Source organism: Eretmochelys imbricata, chromosome 1, assembly GCF_965152235.1.
Source record: "Eretmochelys imbricata isolate rEreImb1 chromosome 1, rEreImb1.hap1, whole genome shotgun sequence".
NCBI classification, from domain to species: Eukaryota; Metazoa; Chordata; order Testudines; family Cheloniidae; genus Eretmochelys; species Eretmochelys imbricata.
In genome coordinates, this window is record NC_135572.1 from 350,495,851 (window position 1) to 350,519,897 (window position 24,047).

General features: G+C 43.1%; 1 protein-coding gene across 6 annotated transcripts in view; it reads right to left on the minus strand.

The window, feature by feature from the left end:
* LOC144276727 (uncharacterized) overlaps positions 1-24,047 on the minus strand; it is a 300,539-nt gene that overhangs the window by 158,620 nt on the left and 117,872 nt on the right. For 3 of the 6 annotated variants that reach the window (XM_077837018.1, XM_077837019.1, XM_077837012.1), the window contains exons 3-4: positions 20,379-20,436; positions 4,722-4,795 (exon numbers count right to left, since the gene is read on the minus strand). The exons of 1 other annotated variant lie outside the window; for it this stretch is intronic. In XM_077837018.1, the coding sequence (XP_077693144.1) occupies positions 4,722-4,795; positions 20,379-20,400 (96 nt within the window). In that variant the 5' untranslated portion in view covers positions 20,401-20,436. The remainder of the gene's footprint in view (positions 1-4,721; positions 4,796-20,378; positions 20,437-24,047) is intronic. 2 more of the 6 variants (XR_013348325.1, XR_013348330.1) reach the window with 1 other exon arrangement.

Below are 24,047 nucleotides of genomic sequence, written 5' to 3' on the forward strand. Positions count from 1 at the left end.
GATGGTAAAAACACAAAAATTCAACTTTTTTAAAAAATGAATTCACTGCTTAATGCATTAGACACAAAATCAACTCTTACAGAGCAAAAGGGAACAATATGACCTTGTTTACCTGCAGTGTTTTGAATCTCTGCTCTCTGTTCGCTTGTGACATCCGTAGTAAATGCGTGTTAGTACATTTACAATTTTTGGCTGAATACGCTGATATGGAGTCTACCCCCCAAGCAGCCAAGCTATTTGATAAACAGAGTGAAATACACACAAAACAGCCACCTCTAAATGCAGTTAATTATTAACACCACAGTGTCACATCAAGGGCCAGATTCTCTGTGGTGGAATACTGAAATCATTAGAGTTCCACTGATGATGAATCTGGCCCAAATAATTTAATATTGTCAATTTACAACTATAATACTTAGTAACACACAGAATTAGGGATTACACGATAGAAATCATATTCTATTAATACCTATTACTCATATAATTTTTCCCCAGTCTTCTCTCTAATTAGGCATGGTTTTAAGGTCTAATCCTGCACCACTGAAGTCAATGAAAGTGTTGCCACTGACTTCAATATGAGGAGGATATAGCTATTAAATTTGTCACCAACAGTGTGTTGTATTCAGTTTGTATACTAAATTCTTACAGTCATTTCAGAGAATGCTTTCCTTTTGATAAAACAATACTTACAGAACACTCTTAGAGAACTCGTCACATTTTTTAAAAGCCTGCGCAAACATTATTAACGAATTGAGCTTTATCACATCCTTGTGAGGAAGGCAGTGGGAGCTAAATATTATTGTAATTGTACAGATGGGGAAACTGAGGCACAGAGCAGTGCCGTGACATGCCCAAGATCACACAGCAGATCACTGACATTAGCATTCAGAGGTTTCATTCTCCCTTTCCCATGCTCAGTACAACAGACAGAGGGGCATATTCAAAACCACTCGGCACTCGCCTAACACCACTCCAATTAAAGACAAAGTAGTATCAGGCCAACTCTGAGTGCTTCCGGAAATCCAACCCTGATCTTCTGAAGCCCTTTGCCCCATGTGTGCAATATACCAGAATATTTTTACACTTTTAGCAAGATTTAAAAAAAGAAAAAAAAAGAAAGAAGTGAGCGGGAGATGGGGGTGGAGAGAGGTTCTCCCATCATGCCTACTGGAAGCTCACTGTCTCACCCTTCCCCAGCAAAACCACTGCTTCCTCTTGATCATTGCAGGCATACTGACCATTCCAGCAGATGATGCCTGACCATCAAGATGCATTCCCAACATGCAGAATTCAGCAATGGGATATCCCAGATCTGATACTATTCAGAACATTTGACAATCAGTTCCTCGTATGTACACAACTTGCTAAAACTAAGACATGGAGGGGAGGGGGTCAGGTCACGAAATCTGCCTCATAAAATAAAAATACAGAAATTCACAAATTAAAAGATTTCTGGCTTAGTTCCAAATGCAGCCAGCTAGGTTGCAAATATAAACATAGCAAGATCTGAAGGATTTCCGTTTGCCCTTCCTTCCTCTCCCCGTAGCAATGTTTTGCACAGGCATAAGGAGAGTATGATTACTTGAGGGTATTTAAGAGACATTCCTAACACTTCTACCTCAAATACCAGCCAAGAAAAACTTTCCTTCTGAGTTTTGAGAGCTAACATATCGTTCTTCACATAACCATAAAAACTAACACTTGCAGCTAGGGACCAATAACAGTTTCCATAGTCTGTGAGAACCATCTTTTCAAAATTAAATGCTGCCAATCCTGCAATTTCAGTTTGTATTTATAGTTAGTGAACAATAAGAACATTCAGTATCAGTAAGTCCCACACTTCTGAAATTACTTACCTGGAAACATGTCACTCCTACAGAAAAACTGGTCTCAAGAACTTGCTCACCAATTTACAGCAATGTACTTTCCCCAACATTGAAAGTGCTGGCGATCTCACTATCCCTCGATCAACATCTATCTTTACTATGTTGATGATTAAAACAAAAAAGCAATTATGGGCCAGATTCCAACTGCTGTTCTGCTGATGTAAATCTGAAGCAGCTTTGCTTCCTTCAGTGAAGTTACTCCACATTTGCAACTGTGGAACTGAAATCAGAATCTGGCCTGTGATATTTTATACTATATTAAAAAAAAAGTAATAGAAAAGGAACTTGCTGTTTTATAGAGCTATGAAAATTTCCCCATAAGGCAATCCGATGACAGTGCCAATGCATTTTAAAGAGCAGAAATTAGATATTAGCTATTGTAAAATTACAAGCCTCAAGTCTTATAATATTCAAAAGATCACCAAGAGAGAGAGACAAAAACACACACATAGAGTAAGTTACCTCAATTCTTGTTGAAAGGTACGCAGCCAATACAAGGCACAAGGCATGTTTTCGGCCGTTAATAAGAAGAAGCGCAAGCAAATGAATAGCTTTCAGATTAATCCAAATCGTTTTAGTTTCTGTGCTGCAGTTTCACCACTCCCACAGAGTAATCGGTACACATACTTTATAGTGAAAGCAAAGTTCAGGTCATAATTAGAATGGGAGGAGACCAAAAAAAACCCAGTATGCTCGTCGAAGCATAATTCTTGCTGGTTTGTTTTAGAGTGGGGGGGGGGGGTAGGGGAGGGACACAGAAGGAAGAACAGGGCTGGTGGGAGGGAGGGAAAGCAGACGGAGGTGTTCTACAAATACTTATACTTTATCTACATTTTATGTGATCTGAATGGTAAGACCAGGAAGTAAGAGAACTTTTAAGTGAGTGATTTATGGAAAGATTATCACATGTATGACAAGCAGAACAAATTATGATGCCAATTTTTCTCTTGGTTACAGTGGTGTAAATCTGGTGTTAAAGCCACTGACCGATTAATTTCTTTTGGTGTAAATGAGATCAGAATTTGGCCCTGCGTAAAGACACTGGGGGAATTTTAAAAGAGAATTAAAATAGTGAGGTATATTTACTTTTGGATACTTGCCACATAAAAGTACATGCATTAATAAAGAACAGGTTATATATAGTAAAGTAAAGCTGAGAGTTGAAAATACAAAAATGAGACAGCACAGAACTCTTGCTTCCCTAGCCATGTCCAAGGCAAAGAAGAGAACACAGCTTAACTAGTTAAGCAATTGTTGCTCCAAAGGTCAGTTCAATATAGGAATTGCCACGCTAGATGAAACCAATGGAACATCTACCGATGGTAGATTATTTGATACACCTCTATCATGACAGGTTTCAGAGTAACAGCCGTGTTAGTCTGTATTCGCAAAAAGAAAAGGAGTACTTGTGGCACCTTAGAGACTAACCAATTTATTTGAGCATGAGCTTTCGTGAGCTACAGCTCACTTCAGGATGAAGTGAGCTGTAGCTCACGAAAGCTCATGCTCAAATAAATTGGTTAGTCTCTAAGGTGCCACAAGTACTCCTTTTCTTTTTACCTCTATCATGTTTCCTCTTATCTGTCTCCTCTCCGAACAATCTAACCTCAATCTATTTAATCTCTCACCTCATATGAAATCTTCACACAGTTCAAGATATTAAAATCAGTTTTAAATATTCAAAGACAGGACTATGCATAAATGACCAACTGAAAATTACTTCTGTATATAGAACAGGAGGACCTGTGGCACCTTAGAGACTAACAAATTTATCTGAGCATAAGCTTTCGTGAGCTACAACTCACTTCAACATCCTCACTGCATTTTCCACTTTATGCATCCGATAAAGTGACCTGTAGCTCACGAAAGCATATGCTCAAATAAATTGGTTAGTCTCTAAGGTGCCACAAGTCCTCCTTTTCTAAATCCAATTTAGTGTCACATGATTAATTATCCCCCAGGACAGCATGGTATGTTTCATCTAGGATCATTAGTAGCACGCCATTAGGTGCTAGATGCGAGAAGGGTTATTTGGACTAAGTATCAGACACTAGTAGCGCTTCTAGCCTCAACTGCTAATAAGTATGGAAGTCAGAAGCACTCTGAAGTTGCAGCACTTCTGCTGTTAACTGTAGAAACAGCTGTGTAAGAGTGGTACATGAGAGTATGTGAGGGTATAATGAGAAACAACAGTCGTGAGATGGTGTAAATTCTCAGATGGTGTGAATTCGTTTAGATCCACTGCCTTTAAAAGTTTACACCAGCTGAGGATGTGGCCCAGTGGGATGACAATCTGCACTTAGTCTGTTATCTGAAAAAAATACTAGCTAACGAGATCTAGTAACCTGTGGAATACTCATCAAAGGGAACCATGGAAGCCTTCCTGCTCGGACATAATTCGGCATTTCCATAGGGTAGTGGAGGGCTATATGTGTCCTAATAGACCCTTTCCATCTCTAATTTGTGAGTTTCTATGCTAGGTTGGGGGAGGGAAGACTGTGAGGCAAGTGGGCAGGAGAAAGAGGAGTGCATGAAAGGGGATTAAATAGGGTCTAAGGAAGAATGGCAAAGAACGGGCGAGCAGAGTAAAAAAGGAAGAAGCAGAAAGAAAAAATAGGGAGGGAGATAGAAGAGATGACAGAACAGGAGAGAGGAAGACACACAAGAACAAAGAGGCAAAATGTGGCTCACCAGAGGCAGCATCCCACTGTTAGTGACAGGCCAGAAGCCCTGCTGCCTTCAGAAAGCCAGCTCAGAAAACAGAAGGGCCAGAAGCACTGAGGAAAGGCTGATTCATCTGACCTAAAACAAAATTAAAAACAGTGCAAGCCTTACTTTTAAAATGGTAGCCTCTTCTAGTTCAATGGGAGGGCTCTGCTTTCTTGTGCGACAAATTCCTGATTCAAAGCCTACACAATGCAAAGCAGGTGTTAGAGTCACAAAATGACAATTTGTTTCATTAGGCTGGAACTGTGTATAATGAGCTTGTTTTATGTTAGACTGTAAATTATTAAATAATTGACTAATTATACATAACTGGACCATACGATACTGTCAAGCCTGCCCTGTGATTCACTGACATGTAACTTTGTTGATATGTTTAAAGGTGACCTGCAAATCAAATCAACATCTACTTAAACTCATAATAAATTCTGAGGGTCAAATTATGGCTGCCCCAACAGGAGTACACTGTGGAGGGATTTTTTGGGGGCGGGGAGAGGGGAGTTTGCAGAGGGCACAGGGGAGCCCTTAACACAGTTCTAGCTCTTTAGAATCATAATAACTTCACAGTCTGGCTAATGGGAGCATTCACTATGGTATTAATTTAAGTAGATGGAAACACAGCAAGCGGTTTGCAAATCACTTGCAGGCTACTTGCTCAACACATTTTCCTGTTCTCCAAACAAGTCACATCTCCAAATCCACTTGTGTGTGATGGCAGAGCTCAAGAAAGGACCAAAAATAAGCAAAACTAATGTAAAACCCTCCAGTAATTTTTATGATATTGTCCAAAATAGGTGGATCTACAAGCGAAATTCTGAGCAGAAATGAAGGCTCAGAATTCAGAATATCTTCGCTGGACTAACTCCAGCCTCCTCAGACACATAGTGAATACGGTTCTAGCTGAAAGACTCTGGAGCCGTAAACCAATGACTGGATCATTATGGAGACACATGCCCTGAGTGATTCTGTATTAAAAACTGTGTTGCGCTAAAAGAGGATTTAAAATTCTCAAACACATGAAACCTCACACTGAACAGTTTCAAGATAATACCATCTCAGTAAGTTCAAACTTGACTTCCCAAGACCACTGACATACTAAAATGTCCTGCCAGGATTTTCACCAGTCAAATCAATACAAAACCATTCCTGTTGGACATTTTTTTTTTCAGTCAATCTTACTTTTTGTTTTGGGGACCCCTGAACTTAAGGGCCACATTCATGGAGCTCAGGTTTCACACAATGTTTAATACTTCATTACAATTTGAACATTTGGGGAAATTTTCATAAAGTATACCAAAACAAAGATTTTTTATCATGTGGGTTTTTGTCACAGATGCCAAATGAGCACCGCACCTTCATGGACAACTTCCTTTCTCCATCAGTGCTTACCTGGCTCTTCTCCGGATAGATTTTTTAACTAGCCCCTCGCCTGAACTTTCTCTGTGCTTCAACCAATTCATTACTCTTCTGCACCTTCAAACTTCTGACTAATCTTATACGGTTGATCAGCAAGAGACCCACTGAAAGAGTCTTGATAAGGTTCAATCGGACCAGGGTTCCTCTCCAGTAAAGAACAGGAGATTCTCCAGATAGAGAAGGTGTCTCTTCCCTAGTGGAATTCAAAGTTCTGCTTCACACTCAGCTTTGCTGGCAAGCACAGACACCAAGAGTGGGTGCTCTGGGGCTCAAGGACCCACGGGAAAAAAAAAGAGGGTGCTCATCACCCCCAAACTACCAGTAGGTGGCAGGAGCACATTCATGGAGCACAGTGGAACTGGAAGGCAGAAAGCACCGACCAGCAAAAACAAAAGTCAGCGCCGGTGCCGGCTCCTATCCCGCTCCCTTGGCCCTATCCAAGTCACTTACCAGGGGCCTCCTTCTACACCTGGGGAATTTCCTCTGATTAACCAGAGAGAAGCTTTGGTCCAATGAACTTCACCAGTTCTGAAGGACTGGAACTTAACAATAAAACTCCCTCTCAATTGCAACATATAACAATCCACAATGCATACATCCAGTGCCTCATAATCAATCACACTCAACCTCCCCTCTCTAACCTCAGAATGTTTTCTGCAGAAGCAAGACATTACACACCTTTAAAAGTAAAAACATGCCTGTTGTTAAGACCTTAACCATATGCGACCAGAGATAGGCTGTGTATCTGAGTGTGATTTTCAAGATCTGGATATTATGGTATTTAAGTGGAAAGGCTTGTAAACCGAGGTTTGTCTGTATGTTAATGCTGCTTTAACTGCTAATTCTCTTGATTTTCAGTGAGTGCAATGCTACGCAATGTACTCAAACAACCTTAGGTTAAACAATTTTTGTGTGTGTGTACGTTTGTGTAACATTTATGGATCATTTCTACTAGCACTACTGATGAAGGAAAACCAACTCTTATCAACCCTCTTAAATCCCAAACGATTAGCAGCGCTTATCAGAATTCAGTTGAAAAATATATACAGTACACAGGAAAATTACTCTGGCATCATGATTACAAAAGACTTTTCCTAAGGAAAACTGTCTTCGATTTCACAAAGCCACTAGCCAAATGCTTACCCCAGATACACACCTACTCACACACCATATGAGTGAGGAGACATAACAGAATGGAAATTGTTGAAAGGGGAGCAGCATTCTGTAGACTGGACCATGGATGTAGAAGTGAGAGACATCTCACATGTGTGCTTTTTTTGGGTTATTGATAGCTGCATAGTGACATGCTACATGCTAACAGTGATGCAGGAGAGTACAGCTGCATTAGCCTGTATTACATACCCCTCACTTCCCTGATGTACATTCCAAATTAAAACTGCTTTAAAATGAAATTTTAACCACCAATGTGAGTACATTAGTCTCCCATGTAGGTCTGTAATTTTAGCCCTTGCCTACACTACAGAATTACTTTGATATAACTATGTCGCTCAGGGGTGTGAGTAATACTGACCTAAGAACTGGTGTAGAACTTCTCCTGCCGACATACCTACCCTCCTCTTGCGGATGTGGAGTAATTAAACCGACGGGAGAGAGCTTAGAGCAGCTGTGTGCAGCTGTGTCCATGCAAGTTTGTAGTGTAGCTGTGTACTTACTATCCTCACTTTCATCCTCCTCCTCCTTTCTTGTGTCCTCCCAGTGTTGTTAACTCCTCCAGATATCCTGGTCTTTACCTCAATCACAAGTTCTTACGTGAAGCGAATATGGGTAAAATTTTATATTACCCAAGTAATTTAGGAATCTACATCCCATTTTCAAAACAGATTTAGGCACTGAGACAAATGCCTAAGTGTAAAACTTTTCAAAGTGGGATTTAGGCTCCTAAATCACTTATGCACTTTAGAAAGTTTTACACTCTTTGCTCGGTGCAGGGCTATGCACCTCTATGGAGCTAAATAAAAAGTGGTAACAAATACAAATGAGTGATAATCTTGGTGGGGTGGCACACTGGATTAGCTATCTGGAAGGTTATCTGGACTCTGGTCTTTCAACACAAATAAAATCTGCATTCAATATGGGACTCCCAGCTAAGAAGGCAACCAGAGGACTTTCAGTGAAGAGGTTTATTAGGTTTGCTTGCACTGCTATACTGAATTATAGCCATTTGTTTCCCCACTGCCACCATCACATGTGAAGGAAGGAAAGCAAGTTAAAAATTCTTTCTAGACTAATCACTCACAGGAGAAAGAAAAATAAACTGTCACCCAATAGCTTTCACATGCATTTCTACCACCTCATCCAAAATGTAGGCCAGAGAAGAGGCCTTAGTCACTTTTCCGAGCAATATTAGAATGCTGACTGTACCCACTGAACGACTCATACTCAAGAATGGAGGTGCCACATTGTGAATTAGGACCAGGAAATCAAACAAGGAAGATGGACTGCACAGAGTTGATATGAAAAGCGGTAACACAGAAAGGGTGGGGATATCGAGACACAGTATGATTGTGCTTCAGTGCCTAATTGTGGTTTAATTCCTTAAGAACAAAGGAAGAGTTTCTGCATGAAACAGCTAGCGGAGTATGCAGGGAGTCACATCCTGTTCAAAGGGCTGCTGTGTCACAGATGCTGAAACAACAGGGCTGTCACATGCCAAGGGACATTTTCAGGGTGAAGAGGAGGGAGGCCCGTACCGAGGAGAGTGGATTTATTTAAGAAAACATTTTGGGACGATATCATTCTCCATGTGAACAGGACAAGGGACTTTGATCCATAAAATATACATATCTTACGGAACATGCTGGCAAGAAAGCACTACCCACACACAGGCCTTCTGCCTCTACACTGCTTCTGGGGCTCCATGCCTGCCCCATACCCTCATAGCACACTGCTGGCCAGGTGGCTACTGCCCCCTGAAGCCTATGGTAGAGCCATATCACAGATGGCAAGCGTGCCTAAATTAATACTCAGATGGTCCACAGCAAATCCCCACAGGACTACGGTAGAGATACAGTATCTCTGTCGCCCACCCCCCGTCCATCCTTTCTCCCTTCTCCATGTCCTCAACACTACCAAGGGCCTATTTGCAGGGTCCTGATGGCAAGGATGGGGGGAGGATCATTCTATAAAGGCAGCGCTCCCCCTCCTATGCCCTGCCACGCCTGGTTGGGGAGTCACCAGGTTATTATCCCTTCCATCCACTGAGCTAAGATAGTGCTGATATGCTAACTTCTAGGTATGTATAAAAAACTGGTTCAAATCATGCAGCTAGCATTGTAGGATTTGACCCACTTCCTTTGATTATGAATGAACAGTAGTTTGTGGGGACGAATCCTGAAGTCTGCACTTAGGCAAAACTCCTGTCAAATTTAGAGTTTTCCACGAACAAGGCCTATGCACTCAGGCCTATGGTTACCTAAATATATTAAGGGAGAAAGACAGCAGGCATGCAGTGAGTTAAAAATAGTTACCTAGCACTGAGAAACAAGCAAACAGAACAAGTTGTGCTGAAGAGGAATCTAAAACGAGGATATAAAGAGGATAATTACATTTTATTTTGCTAGAGATCAGTTTCACACTCAAGGCAAAAGGCAGGCAACAGACTGAGAAAAAAACTATTCAATATTAAGGTTCTTCGCAAAGCTAGTTTAGCATCTGGAAACAAGGGCCAGTTCTCACCTCACATCAATTTTATAGGACTGTAATTCCACTGATTTCAATGGAGCTACTTTCACCATGTAAATCAGCACTGACTCAACTGAAGTAACGCTGGCGCGGGGAAGAATCAAGCCCATATCTAATGACAAGAAGGGAAAAAGTTTCCCCACTTTAATCCTTGTACCTGTGATGTCGGTATTTCCTCAGCCCTTTCCTGGCATCAGTTGCACATGTAAATTTCACCGGAGAGTCTATGCTAAACCTGCAGTTCCAACAGTTACCAAAAAAAGAGCAGAAGTCCATCTGCGTTTTCAAACGTACCCTTCCCGTATGGATGGAACTCCAGATACCAGTGACTCATGCAAAATTCTGTTCACTGCACAGAACTCTTCTGCGTAAATTTCAGGTGCTCAAGTGTGGATATATTCAAAGTCCAGCACAAAACAACCTCTCACAGGCAAGTCAAAGTTGAAGTAATGTCAGCTTTTTGTCCTATTTCCTTCTGAAGGCTACAACTGCGTCATGAGTAAACAAGGTGTACCTTTGCTCTAAATTACTTTCATTGTATTGTTAGTTGATGATTCATTATAATTACGCAATCCTGAGCGCTTCAGAGCCCTAAGAATCTGACAAGGAGCTATATGCATGTATTTAAAAAAAGAGAAAAGAAAAAACTTACACATATAATGGGGACCAAAGAAGAATGAAAGTTTCTTGCAGTCAGTGAGATCTTTCTAAAGCACTGAGAACCTGATCCAAAGCCCAGAGTCAACTAAAGTCTTTCCATTGACTTAACAGGCTATGGAACAGGCCCTAAAAAATTAGAGTAAAATCCAACACTATTCAGTATGATCCCTGGCAGTTGCTCCAGAAGCAAGTACCTCACAGGATTCAATCCTAGATACTCGATTTGGACATAGGGTATTTCTACGCTGTAATTAGATACCCATGGCTGGCCTGTGCCAGTTGAGGCAGGCTTGCGGGACTTGGGCTAAGGAGCTATTTCAGGGATCAGCAAACCTGTGGGAAGCAGAGGCCAGCACATTCTCTCGGCCCATGCCACTTCCTGCAGCCCCCATTGGCCTGGAACGGCGAACCGCGGCCAGTGGGAGCTGTGGATGCTGCAGGTAAACAAACCATACAGGCCCGCCAGCGGATTTCCCTGACAGGCCACATGCCAAAGGTTGCCAATCCCTGGACTATTTAATAGTGTTGTAGACATTCGGACTGGGGCTGCAGCTCGAGCTCTGGAACCCTCCCGCACTGAAGGGCCCTAACGGCCCCCAAGCCCAGAGGTCCCCAAACTTTTCAGGGTCACACCCCCCTTGCCCTTGTCCAAGCCCCCCCTCCTGGAGCTGGAGCCAGGAGAGGGGCCATGGCTCCCAGGAAGGGGAGGGGACATGGACGGGGAAAGGGGGCCGAGTCTGGGGCTGGGAACGTATCTGTGCTAAGGGGTCGCAGCTTGGGGTGGGGCTAGGGTCATAGAATCATAGAATATCAGGGTTGGAAGGGACCTCAGGAGGTCATCTAGTCCAACCCCCTACTGAAAGCAGGACCAATCCCCAACTAAATCATCCCAGCCAGGGCTTTGTCAAGCCTGACCTTAAAAACTTCTAAGGAAGGAGATTCCACCACCTCCCTATGTAACGCATTCCAGTGTTTCACCACCCTCCTAGTGAAAAAGTTCTTCCTAATATCCAACCTAAACCTCCCCCACTGCAACTTGAGACCATTACTCCTTGTTCTGTCATCTGCTACCACTGAGAACAGTCTAGATCCATCTTCTTCAGAACCCCCTTTCAGGTAGTTGAAAGCAGCTATCAAATCTCCCTTCATTCTTCTCTTCCGCAGACTAAACAATCCCACTTCCCTCAGCCTCTCCTCATAAGTCATGTGTTCCAGTCCCCTAATCATTTTTGTTGCCCTCCGCTGGACTCTTTCCAATTTTTCCACATCCTTCTTGTAGTGTGGGGCCAAAAACTGGACACAGTACTCCAGATAAGGCCTCACCAATGTCAAACAGAGGGGAACGATCACGTCCCTCGATCTGCTGGCAACGCCCCTACTTCTACATCCCAAAATGCCATTGGCCTTCTTGGCATCAAGGGCACACTGTTGACTCACATCCAGCTTCTCGTCCACTGTAACCCCTACGTCCTTTTTTGCAGAACTGCCGTCTAGCCATTCGGTCCCTAGTCTGTAGCAGTGCATGGGATTCTTCCATCATAAGTGCAGGACTCTGAACTTGTCCTTGTTGAACCTCATCACATTTCTTTTGGCCCAGTCCTCTAATTTGTCTTGGGCCCTCTGTATCCTATCCCTGCCCTCCAGTGTATCTACCTCTCCTCCCAGTTGAGTGTCATCTGCAAACTTGCTGAGGGTGCAATCCACACCATCCTCCAGATCATTTATGAAGATATTGAACAAAACCAGCCCCAGGACCGACCCTTGGGGCACTCCACTTGATACCAGCTGCCAACTAGACATGGAGACATTGATCACTACCCGTTGAGCCCGACGATCTAGCCAACTTTCTATCCACCTTATAGTCCATTCATCCAGCCCATACTTCTTTAACTTGCTGGCAAGAATACTGTGGGAGACCATGTCAAAAGCTTTGCTAAAGTCAAGGAATAGCACGTCCAGTGCTTTCCCCTCATCCACAGAGCCAGTTATCTCGTCATAGAAGGCAATTAGATTAGTCAGGCATGACTTGCCCTTGGTGAATCCATGCTGACTGTTCCTGATCACTTTCCTCTCCTCTAAGTACTTCAGAATTGATTCCTTGAGGACCTGCTCCATGATTTTTCCAGGGGCTGAGGTGAGGCTGACTGGCCTGTAGTTCCCAGGATCCTCCTTCTTCCCTTTTTTAAAGATGGGTCAGAGCTGTTGCTGGGATGCAGTTGGTGGGGCCCAGGCTGGGGCAGGGCCAGGAGTCTGTGGGGGGAGGGAAGGGCCGGAGCAGAGCTGGGAGCGGAGCAGGGCTGGGTGTCGCTCCCTCTCCGCCGCCTGTGGGGGCTGGCCTGGGCCCTGCTGCACGCCGCTGAAAGTTCCTCTGTGCCCTGCTAGGGGGGGCGCACCCCACAGTTTGGGAACCTCTGCCCTAGCCCAAGCCTAAGTCAACTGGCACGGGCCAGCCATGGGTTTTTAACTGCAGTGTAGATGTCCCCTTCGAACTTTACGGGATCAAGCCCTGAGAGAAAAGTGTCACATGACTAGACTCGGTGGCTGATGATCAACATTCCTGATTTTTTCCCCTGGATCTATCACTGACTGCCTCCATGCTGTCAGGAAAGTCACTTAACTTCCCTGAACCATAGTTTAGCCTCCTGTAAAATGGCTGTAATACTATTTACGTACCTTTATAAAGATTGTGTGCAAATTAGGACCTAATTGTGGCTAAACCTGATGTTGGTGGGAGGGGGGACTGGAGGGAATTGAAATAGGCCTCTCCACCCACCCTTATACTCCTGCGAAAGAGGCTACTCACCATGCACCTGGAGAGTACAGGCTCTGCTCCATTTTGGTACCCCCATAGAAAAAGAAAAGAAGACTGGACCAGGGGTTAGGGTGTTAGCTTAGGACTTGGGAGAACTGTGTCCAATTCCCTGCTCTGCTACAGGCAGGCTCTACGGAGCTAGTTGCCCTGTGCCTCAGTTCTCCCACCTGTAAAATGGAGCTAACAGCGCTCCCCAACCTCACTTGATTGTTGGTAACTGCATTAAAGACTCTGAGGTGCTTTGTCACTATAGTGATGGGTACCATAAAAGTACTAATATAGCTAGATATGCCTGAAAGGAGATAGTGCGGGGTGGTACCACAGATTCATCTTCCTTTGAACAAGCTAGAATAGAGTCCTCCCTCTTTCAGAGTGGTACAGCAGGCACATTTCTGTACACTGCCTGGAAACGCCCAGAAGCGTAAGTATGGCTCAATTAACCAAAATCTCTCCTGAGTACTCTGGCTGCAGTGGCTACTCCATTCACTAGGGAACAATCAAGTCTTTAATATCTGTATGTGGCTTGCAGATTCTCAGGTATAAGTCTCCATACAAATGCAAAGAATTATTACAGTACATTTTTACAACCTAGATTATTTTAAAGCCAAAAACTGACACAGGAGACCTCAGAGATTAAGAGGGAGAGCCCTTTAGTTATTTTGGTCACAGAACAAGCAAGGTCACTCTGCTAGCTAATTTAACTAGTTTAAACCACAACATGCAAGAAATAAGGAACTGGAAATGAATCACACAAGTGAAAGGGAAACATGCAGATCTCACTGCCTATTAACAGAAGATGAGTTGCCCCCCCAAAAGGCTTTCCCCCATTTTATTTCCTACCAGCTGATGTTTGAGGACACCCAGGCCAGAAAGAAAACAGATATTTGCCCATTTACAGTCATCTCAAAATCACAGAACATTTCTCCGAAACAAGAACTGCTGGAGAGGGGGGTGGGCTGGTGTGAGTATGGCAGCTTTAAATACGAGCAGATCTTTCTGAGTTCAAGCTGCAGGTTTCATTTCATGCAGGCCACCTGTTGTGGCATGACGATGGAACATCACAATGCTGCTGCATAAGTTGTGCGGCATTCATGTTCATAAAAGATGCCAACCCCAGGAGTCAGAGCAATTGGCAAAGTCATATTAGAGAAAGGTAGAAGATTTGTTTTTAAACATTTTGCTTGTTAACAGTGACCACCTGAGTACTCTGGAGCCTGAAGTCCTCTCTCTCTCTCTCTGTATGATATCCATCCATCCACAAATATACACCAGGATCTGCATGGCCAGAGGCAACACATGTTTCTCCATGCTGAACTCATCATGTATCAACCCTGACCTTGAGGTGCCACCTTTAGCAGAGAGAAGAAAATTTCAGTCTCCACAGCCCCTCACTGCTGAGGCAGCAAATGAAGATGCTTTCCATTGGCAGTTTCTAGTGTTTTCCACTGGAAGCTGGCAGGACCAGAACAGTGCTCTGTTCTACAGCCAGAGGCCCCCATCTCCACTACTCATTCCACAATAATGTTTAATGTCAGCCTCCAGAGACAAGTAGTGTTGGATATGAGCTGCTTCACGGTGACAGAGCTGTGTAGGAATAGTACCACCACACAAATCATGCTAAAACGACGAGGAGTCCTTGTGGCACTTTAGAGACTAACAAATTTATTTGGGCATGAGCTTTCATGGGTTAAAACCCACATGAAAGCTTATGCCCAAATACATTTGTTAGTCTCGAAGGTGCCACAAGGACTCATCGTTGTTTTTGCTGATACAGACTTAACATGGCTAGCCCTCTATCAGCAAAAACAACGAGGAGTCCTTGTGGCACCTTCGAGACTAACAAATGTATTTGGGCATAAGCTTTCATGTGGGTTTTAACCCATGAAAGCTCATGCCCAAATAAATTTGTTAGTCTCTAAAGTGCCACAAGGACTCCTTGTCGTTTTAGCTGATACAGACTGACACAGCTACCCTTCTGAAAGAAATCATGCTGTCTTCCTCTTTTTAATCACCCTGGTGTGGACACATTGCAAAAAGTCATGCCTGACCAGCATGGGGAGCAATGGAGAAGAAGAGAACAGGCTCTGAGAGAAAATTCAGCTGTGAAGACATCCACATGGGATCAGAGAAATGAACAAAACTGGAGGCTGGGAAATCCCCCCTCCTCCCCATTCCTCTCCAATTTGAATACAGCTTCTATTTTTAACTGAAGAAAGTATGGCACCTTAACACCTACGGGGGGAAAACACACACACACACACACACACACTCTCTCTCTCTCCACTTCAATCGGAGGTGTGACTGCAGCACAGGTAGACATATCCACATTAGCTTCATCTGCACCCGCATGGGTAACAATAACAGTGTAGAGGCAGGGCACAGGCTTCAGAGCGGGTTAGCCGTGTGAGTATGTACAAACTACACTAAAGCCTGTGCTGCCGGACCTATGCTGCTACTTCTACCCAGGCTAGCATAGCTACCCGGGCTGCACTCACACCTCAGGCTGCAGTGTGGACCTACATTCCCCAGCCACCCGCTTCTCAGAGCAATTTTAATTTTGTTTGATCAAACATTGCTCAATCCATTGTGACCATCCGTAAGTTATACACAGAACAACTCAATGGATGCATGAACCGTATCTACATTGTACGCAGAGAAAAAACACATAGGCAGGGTTTGTAGACTGGAGGTAAGATTTCGTGTTGTACCCGCAGGAAGCACACCATAAAATTCCTTGTAGGGAAGGTAGGCAAAGCCAGTTTTAAGCCAAAGCTTTTACCCTACAGAATGCCTGTGCCAAGAGAATTTACCCCAAGAAGGCTGCAAGGCTTTACAGCCCCCATGCTCTGCCACTACAACAGGGGCAGTAAGCAGAGGTGGCAAGCAAAATCTCACGCTGCCCGCTCCCCCCTCCCACAAAATGTAATGGAGGTTCTCTCAGCTCCATGTGTGGGGCTTCAGCCATGTCATTTCCATGAACGTTAAGGGAGGATGGTAGCTATAAATTGGTGTATTACAGTATGATTATGTTCCTGCAGTTCAAGCCTGGGTGTGACAGAAGTACTTCCAGAAAAGAAGCCATAAATGCAGAAAAGTGCAGCAAACAAAGGCACGCAGGGCCACAATGGAAGTTTGTTACATAATACCTGTTCTTGCTGAGTGGAAAAATAAAATACTTATTTTTAAACAAACTTATTTTCAAAATATTATTGCCTTGCCATTAGAAGAAAAGTAAATATGCACAGACAAACAAAGCCACCAAACCTTAATATTTAGGGAAACAAATAGTGGTTAAGGATGGTGGGCAAGCAGGGAGTTAGGTTTAATCCAAAGTGTAAAGCTGTAATATTACTACGTAGCTCTTACATGGCGCTCTTTAACCTCAGATCTCAGAGTGCTTTGTAAAGGATGATAAGTAACTTTATCCCCATTTCACAGATAGAGAAGTTGAGACACAGAGGGATAAAGCAATGTGCCCACGCTCACACAACAGAGATAGAGATAGCACCCAGGTCTTCTGACTCCCAGTCCAGTGCCCTATCCACTGGAGCATACTGCCTCCTCTTTTCACGGTATAATTATTTTTGTACAGTGCACTTTATTGTTTTGAAAATGGCCTCTCTCACTGCAACAGTAAAATCCTCCATAAGATTAGAAATCTTCAGTGAATTCTGATCTCTTTCTGCAGATTTACATCAGCATAACTGAAAACAGGATTTGGCCCACTAACTCCTTTTCACATAAAAAACACAGAGGAGCGTTGTAGCTTCAAAGCCAAGCAGAGAAGATAGAATCCCAAAAATTTAAGCTTAAACGTTCTTTACTTTTCAAGTGCGCAGATTGAATACAGGTTTGAGGTCAGCAATTTTAGACTTGTGAAAAGCACTCCATTTCCCCCAATCATAATGTGAGTGCACCGAGAAAAATCAACATTGCTCAACATAGAGGTTAAGAGAACACCAGTGCCAAGATGTTATTAAATGTAAATGTTTTAGATATTAAAGTGCTTTGCTTTTCTGAGTTAATAGGTTGCATAACGTGTTTAATAGGATTGTTTGTTCAACTGTATATACACTTGAATAACACAGGTAGAAATCAAGTGAATGAAAACATAAAACATCAACAATTGTTCCCCCGGACTCATTCCACAGTCTTAAACTGCAATTTGGTGAACATAAGGTTACTATTTCCCCAGAGCAGTTTATGAATAAAAATACAATCATTTTAGATACGCATGATACAACTCCGATGCAGTCGCAAATAGTCTTGTTCTTAACAGCACAGGACTGGGAGGCAGAGCTCCTGGGTTCTATTCCCAGCTTTGATGCAGTCTTGCTGTGTGACCTCCGGCAAATCACTTAATCTCTCCATACCTCAGTTTTTCCATTGTGAAAGCCAGAATAATATGGACGTACAGTATCTTAAGGCTAAATTCATATTAAACTGTTGCTGGAATCCAAGGCAAGTGTAATAATCCTACCTAAAATAGAGATTGAGACTTTCAAAGCCATCCAAGGGATTTAAGCACACATCTTACATTAAAATTCCTAGGAGATGTGTTTAAATCTCCTAGACAGCTTTGAAAATCTGAAACAGCGATTAACATGTGACAGAGTAGGACATGTCTGTACATAATTGTGAACTCCATATCGTTTTGTGAATTCCATTTTTGTACCCTGTCTTCCATTTTGTGTGCTAACTGCCATTTTGTATTCAGTGGTAAAAAACCAGACTGACCCAGACAAGATAATATGCAGTGTAATTGTAGTCCTGTCAGTCCCAGAACATTAGAGAGACAAGAAAAGGTGGGTGAGGTAATATCTTTTGTTGGACTAGACAAAATTAGTCTATTCTCTAGACACTACCCTGCCTGGGAGGAATACGGGACACTCAGAGAAAGGACTATCAGTGTGAAAGCTATCAAAAGTCATCAATTTTGAACGACTCAACAACTGCCCCCTTCTCAAGGGACAACTGTGTTCTTCATGTGGGACTCACATGACTCAGGGTGGAATTTCCCAGCCTGGGCCAATGGCAAAACAGGCCCTGGGGGCTTCTCTGAGAAGGGGGCCCCATCCACTTGCCAGAAGACTGGGCTGGAGCAGGCAGGAGGGTACTCTGCCCAGTCTGTAGCATGGATCAGATCTCGGACACACAAAAGGGGCAAGATCAGAATGAGAGAGAGAGAAAGAGAATGTATCAGGACTGTTTATTATTTTGCAAAGATCTGTAACTCTTTGGTGCTTTCTTAAAAGTGACTGTGGTTAAAAAATTCTTAGGCTTGGCCTGCGTTCCTTGCTTGCCTGCCATGTTGTCCCTGAAGGGTTTAATTGAGAAGTTCAGAGTGCCCACAGCGAAGGGGAAATTCTGAGGGAAGACGTGTAACTAACTGGGGGCTTGGTCGGGCTACGGCAGTTGTTTGGGGGTCAAAGACAACTGGCCTACAGAGCTTCATGTCCCAAGGAAGCAGGGGCATCATTTGCTATGAGTGAAGAGAGCAACTGGCCCTTGATTCTTCATAGGTTTGTATGCTCCATTATGTTTTCCACTCCCTCTTCCCCCAAAGACTTTGCAGGAGATAATATCATCTGATATAACATTCTATCTGCTGACCCAATTTTGCACGCACCCCCCACCCAATTTTTCTAAAATGATGACCCTGTAAGAAAGGTGGCAGATACGGAGTCTGCACCTGGGAGTGTGCCTTAAAGACCCAGAGCGATGACAAGTGACCCAGATCTACCAGACCCATCTGTCTTCGGAGCACGTGGGATCCAGCAGTTAGGTCCACTGCGAACTAACTGGTGTCATTCCAAAGGGGGACTGGATAAGGTTGTGCCATAATAGTCTGCAGAAAATAACATGACTTGTGGGAGAGGAAGAAAAATTTAAAGAATGGCAAATGATCATTAGATCAGACTCAAGGGTTTTATTTTTAGAACAAAGTATCTTCAATGACACAACATTTAAGATAAATAATAAGTAATATTGTTGTCCACTATCTTCATGCAAGACTCATTTTCAAAGACTAACATCCCAGCCTATTGCGAGGTACTCACCTGCGTCTAAAAGCAAGAGCCGTAGACAGAGCATCAATACGCCTCCTACAGTGGAAACAGTTACAAGGTCCAGCACCCTTTCCCTTTCAATTTTTTCTGCAAGATTCTCCTTGTCTTTAAAGCGAGACCAAAAATTCTGACATCAGAGAGAAAGCTGAGTGAAAGACAATATATCTGGTAAACTGGAAATGGATGCTCGATTGCACTACAGAAAGGGATTCCCAGCTGCCCACTCTGATACAGAAGGCACTTCTACAGAAATTTTGTATCTTAAATGTTGACAGACGGCCAAATCGGAACATTTGGCCAAAAAGCAGAATGAACCATGTAATTAAAAGAAGAAGGGTGGAAGGGAAATGAAACATTTTGCTGACAGGTTCTTCTTTCAAAGGATGGCAGCAGTTAGAAGCTTTGTAGAGGTTTGGAATGTCAGATAGATCTTGATTAGTGGGCAGAGTGCAAGTGAGGAAAGGCAAGGTAACATATAAATGCAATGTATCACTTAGCTCTGGAATTTACCACTTAGATCTCACTACCACAGATGTGGTACAAATAAAGACATAGGTACATATTGCAGGTCAGATACCATCTATTCTCTCTGCTGCTAAGAGCCCTGTCCTACCAGCAGTGCTCCTATGGAAAGGAAGGGAACAATATTTGGGAGTTCTGCTACCTTGGGGCTCTTTGTATATCAGGACATAGGGGGACTGGATTCAGAAACAGTGGATCCACAACTAAATAAATCCATCACCCCTTAACCAATGGAAATGAGGCACGCAAACAGTATATGCTACTGAAGCGAAGCAGTTTGTAACCTTATATAAGCCATCGGACCACATATTTTGCTAAGAGCTCTGATAAAAAATGGAAGTTTGACAACTAAACTTAGCCCTTTGTTCTCTTTTCAAAGTACAAATTAATTGGAGGTACTTTCATGTCTGACACAAATTAAAAGTTCTCTTTATTAAAAATAAACTTGTGGTTTTAGAGCTATGTTTGATAGGTATATATCTAAGAGGCGGTGCTGTCAAACAAAGAGTTTCTAGTTGAATAGGGCACTGTCTATACATTAACTATACTGATGGTGTTCACTACTTCTCACACACTCATAGCACTGACCTCTTTGCAGGTCATCTGCCATATCAGACAGTAGTGGACTTCAGAGAAAAGTAAAAATCTGAAAAGAAAAGCAACAATGTTTTCTCGGTATTCACAACCTCAAATGATCAGACTGGATGATAAAAGGGAGTGATGGCCATCAGCTGGGCATGGAGGTGGCCTTCCAGCTAAGCCATATATAATGACAGGTTTCAGAGTAGCAGCCGTGTTAATATGTATCTGCAAAAAGAAAAGGAGGACTTGTGGCACCTTAGAGACTAACAAATTTATTTGAGCATAAGCTTTCGTGAGCTACAGCTCACTTCATTGGATGTATTCAGTGGAAAATAAGGTGGGGAAATTTATATACACAGAGAACATGAAACAATGGGTGTTACCATACACACTGTAATGAGAATGATCAGGTAAGGTGAGCTATTACCAGCAGGAGAGCGGTGTGGGGGGGAACCTTTTGTAGCGATAATCAAGGTGGGCCATTTCCAGCAGTTGACAAGAACTTCTGAGGAACAGCCGGGGGGGGGGGGGAATAAACATGGGGAAATAGTTTTACTTTGTGTAATGACCCATCCACTCCCAGTCTTTATTCAAGCCTAAGTCAACTGTATCCAGTTTGCAAATTAATTCCAAGACACTACTGACTTCCTGAGGAAACTACAATCCATCGGTGATCTTCCTGAAAACACCATCCTAGCCACTCTGGATGCAGAAGCCCTCTACACCAACATTCCACACAAAGATGGACTACAAGCTGTCAGGAACAGTATCCCCGATAATGTCACGGCAAACCTGGTGGCTGAACTTTGTGATTTTATCCTCAGCCATAACTATTTCACATTTGGGGACAATGTATACCTTCAAATCAGCGGCACTGCTATGGGTACCTGCATGGCCCCACAGTATGTCAACATTTTTATGGCTGACTTAGAACAACGCTTCCTCAGCTCTCGTCCCCTAATGCCCCTACTCTACTTGCACTACATTGATGACATCTTCATCATCTGGACCCATGGAAAAGAAGCCCTTGAGGAATTCCACCATGATTTCAACAATTTCCATCCCACCATCAACCTCAGCCTGGACCAGTCCACACAAGAGATCCACTTCCTGGACACTACAGTGCTAATAAGCAATGGTCACATAAACACCACCCTATACCGGAAACCTACTGACCGCTATGCCTACCTACATGCCTCCAGCTTTCATCCAGACCACACCACACGATCCACTGTCTACAGCCAAGCTCTACGATATAACCGCATTTGCTCCAACCCCTCAGACAGAGACAAACACCTACAAGATCTCTATCAAGCATTCTTACAACTACAATACCCACCTGCTGAAGTGAAGAAACAGATTGACAGAGCCAGAAGAGTACCCAGAAGTTACCTACTACAGGACAGACCCAACAGAGAAAATAACAGAACGCCACTAGCCATCAGCTTCAACACCCAACTAAAACCCCTCCAACGCATCATCAAGGATCTACAACCTATCCTGAAGGATGACCCATCATTCTCACAGATCTTGGGAGACAGGCCAGACCTTGCTTACAGACAGCCCCCCAACCTGAAGCAAATACTCACCGGCAACCACACACCACACAACAGAACCACTAGCCCAGGAACCAATCCTTGCAACAAAGCCCGTTGCCAACTGTGCCCACATATCTATTCAGGGGACACCATCATAGGGCCTAATCACATCAGTCACGCTGTTGGAGGCTCGTTCACCTGCACATCTACCAGTGTGATGTATGCTGTGTGCCAGGAATGCCCCTCTGCCATGTGCATTGGCCAAGCTGGACGGTCTCTACGTAAAAGAATAAATGGACACAAATCAGCATCAAGAATTAGAACATTCAAAAACCAGTTGGAGAAAGCTTCAGTCTCTTTGGTCACTTGATTACAGACCTAAAAGTGGCAATTCTTCAACAAAAAAACTTCAAAAACAGACTCCAACGAGAGACTGCTGAATTGGAATTAATTTGCAAATTGGATACAGCTGACTTAGGCTTGAATACACTGAATACATCCGATGAAGTGAGCTGTAGCTCACGAAAGCTTATGCTCAAATAAATAAATTTGTTAGTCTCTGAGGCGCCACAAGTCCTCCTTTTCTTTTTTTCAAAGCCATATAGTGATTCTGTACCATCAAAGCACAAACACAGTAAATTCACATAATGACCCTGTGAAGACAAACTATTATCATAATTTTACAGATGGGAAATTTGAGGCACAAAGAGTTTTAAAGTGGCTTTCCCAAGGTCACACTGAAGAGCCAACTGAGCTGAGATTGGCACCGAGAAACTCCCCGTTCTATCCTTAAACTGACCACATGACCTCTGTACACATGTCCATCCAAAGGGGTTAAATGGTCCTAGGAAATCTAGGGATTCCACCAATCCTGAGCAAGAGAGACACAAAGGGGTGTGTGTGTGTCTGTGTGTGTGTTGATCAGACAATATACAGAAATTTACGATGGGGTGGGAGAGGGTGAACTCAGGTGTCTATTAATTGAAAGTCGAGCCTTTCAATGCCCAAGTACTGTATCTGGTGCTAACAAAGCAGCACGAGGAGAGGAAAGTAATTTCCTTACTACTGCAGACATTATTTCAACATAACTACATCCACAGCAGGACTAAAGCACTGGTAATGTAACAGATATGTTAGCACAGACGTACGGTTGCTTGAAAAAAACCTGAACTTCATACCATTGCATCATCTGCTTTGCTAAAAGCATATTTTCTTATTTCTAAGGAGACTTTTTAGGGGTTATTTACTTAGGAAAAAATGAAAGCTTTTCAGAGTAAGTGAAAGCCATTTGTCCTATTAAGTCTAAACTTTCTTTAATGTTGTTCTTCTGGTAAAGGACTACTAATGTAACTGAGCAGTATCCTTCATGCTTTGGCCCTAACCTTCCAAAATGCTTCTATTCTGGCCCCATATCCTGCCCCAAACCAAATAACAATCCTTTTCTTATGTGAAAGTGCCTGTTCTTAAAGCAGTACATTTTAGGGCATGTTGTCTTCCTACATTACCATCTGTCGCTGACTGGAAACACTGACTCAGACAGATATTATCCACAATATTTAGGCTGCTTCTTATTTCCTGGCATACACCAACCTTATGATTTCAGGCTTTGCACCTCAAAATTTCCTGCCACAGTTTCAGATACACCTTTTGAAGTGCTACCAGGGCACAGCCTCAGCATTTAAAATTTGCCCCAGTCTATTACAGTTTAAGGCATCAACAGAAATCATTTTGGTGAGCTGACAGAAAAGACAAGAAAAAGTAGAGACAAGGTAGGTGAGGTAATATCTTTTATTAGACTAACTTCTGTTGGTGAGAAAGACAAGCTTTTGAGCTTACACAGAGCTCTTCTTCAGCTCTGGGAAACTTAGGGCAGCTCTACACTTAAAATGCTGCACTGGCGCATTTGCTTAATGGTGCTTAAGTAAAGACGGCCCTATGCTGATGGGAGAGCTTCTCCTGTTGGCGTAGTTAATCCACCTCCCCGAGAGGTGATGGCTTTGTCAACGGGAGAAGCTCTCCCTCAACACAGCGCTGTCTATATGGAGGGGTTAAGTTGATTTTTCACACCCCAAGCAACGTAGTTATATAGATATAGGTCTGTAGTGTAGACCTAGGCTTGGTCTACACTACAGAGTTA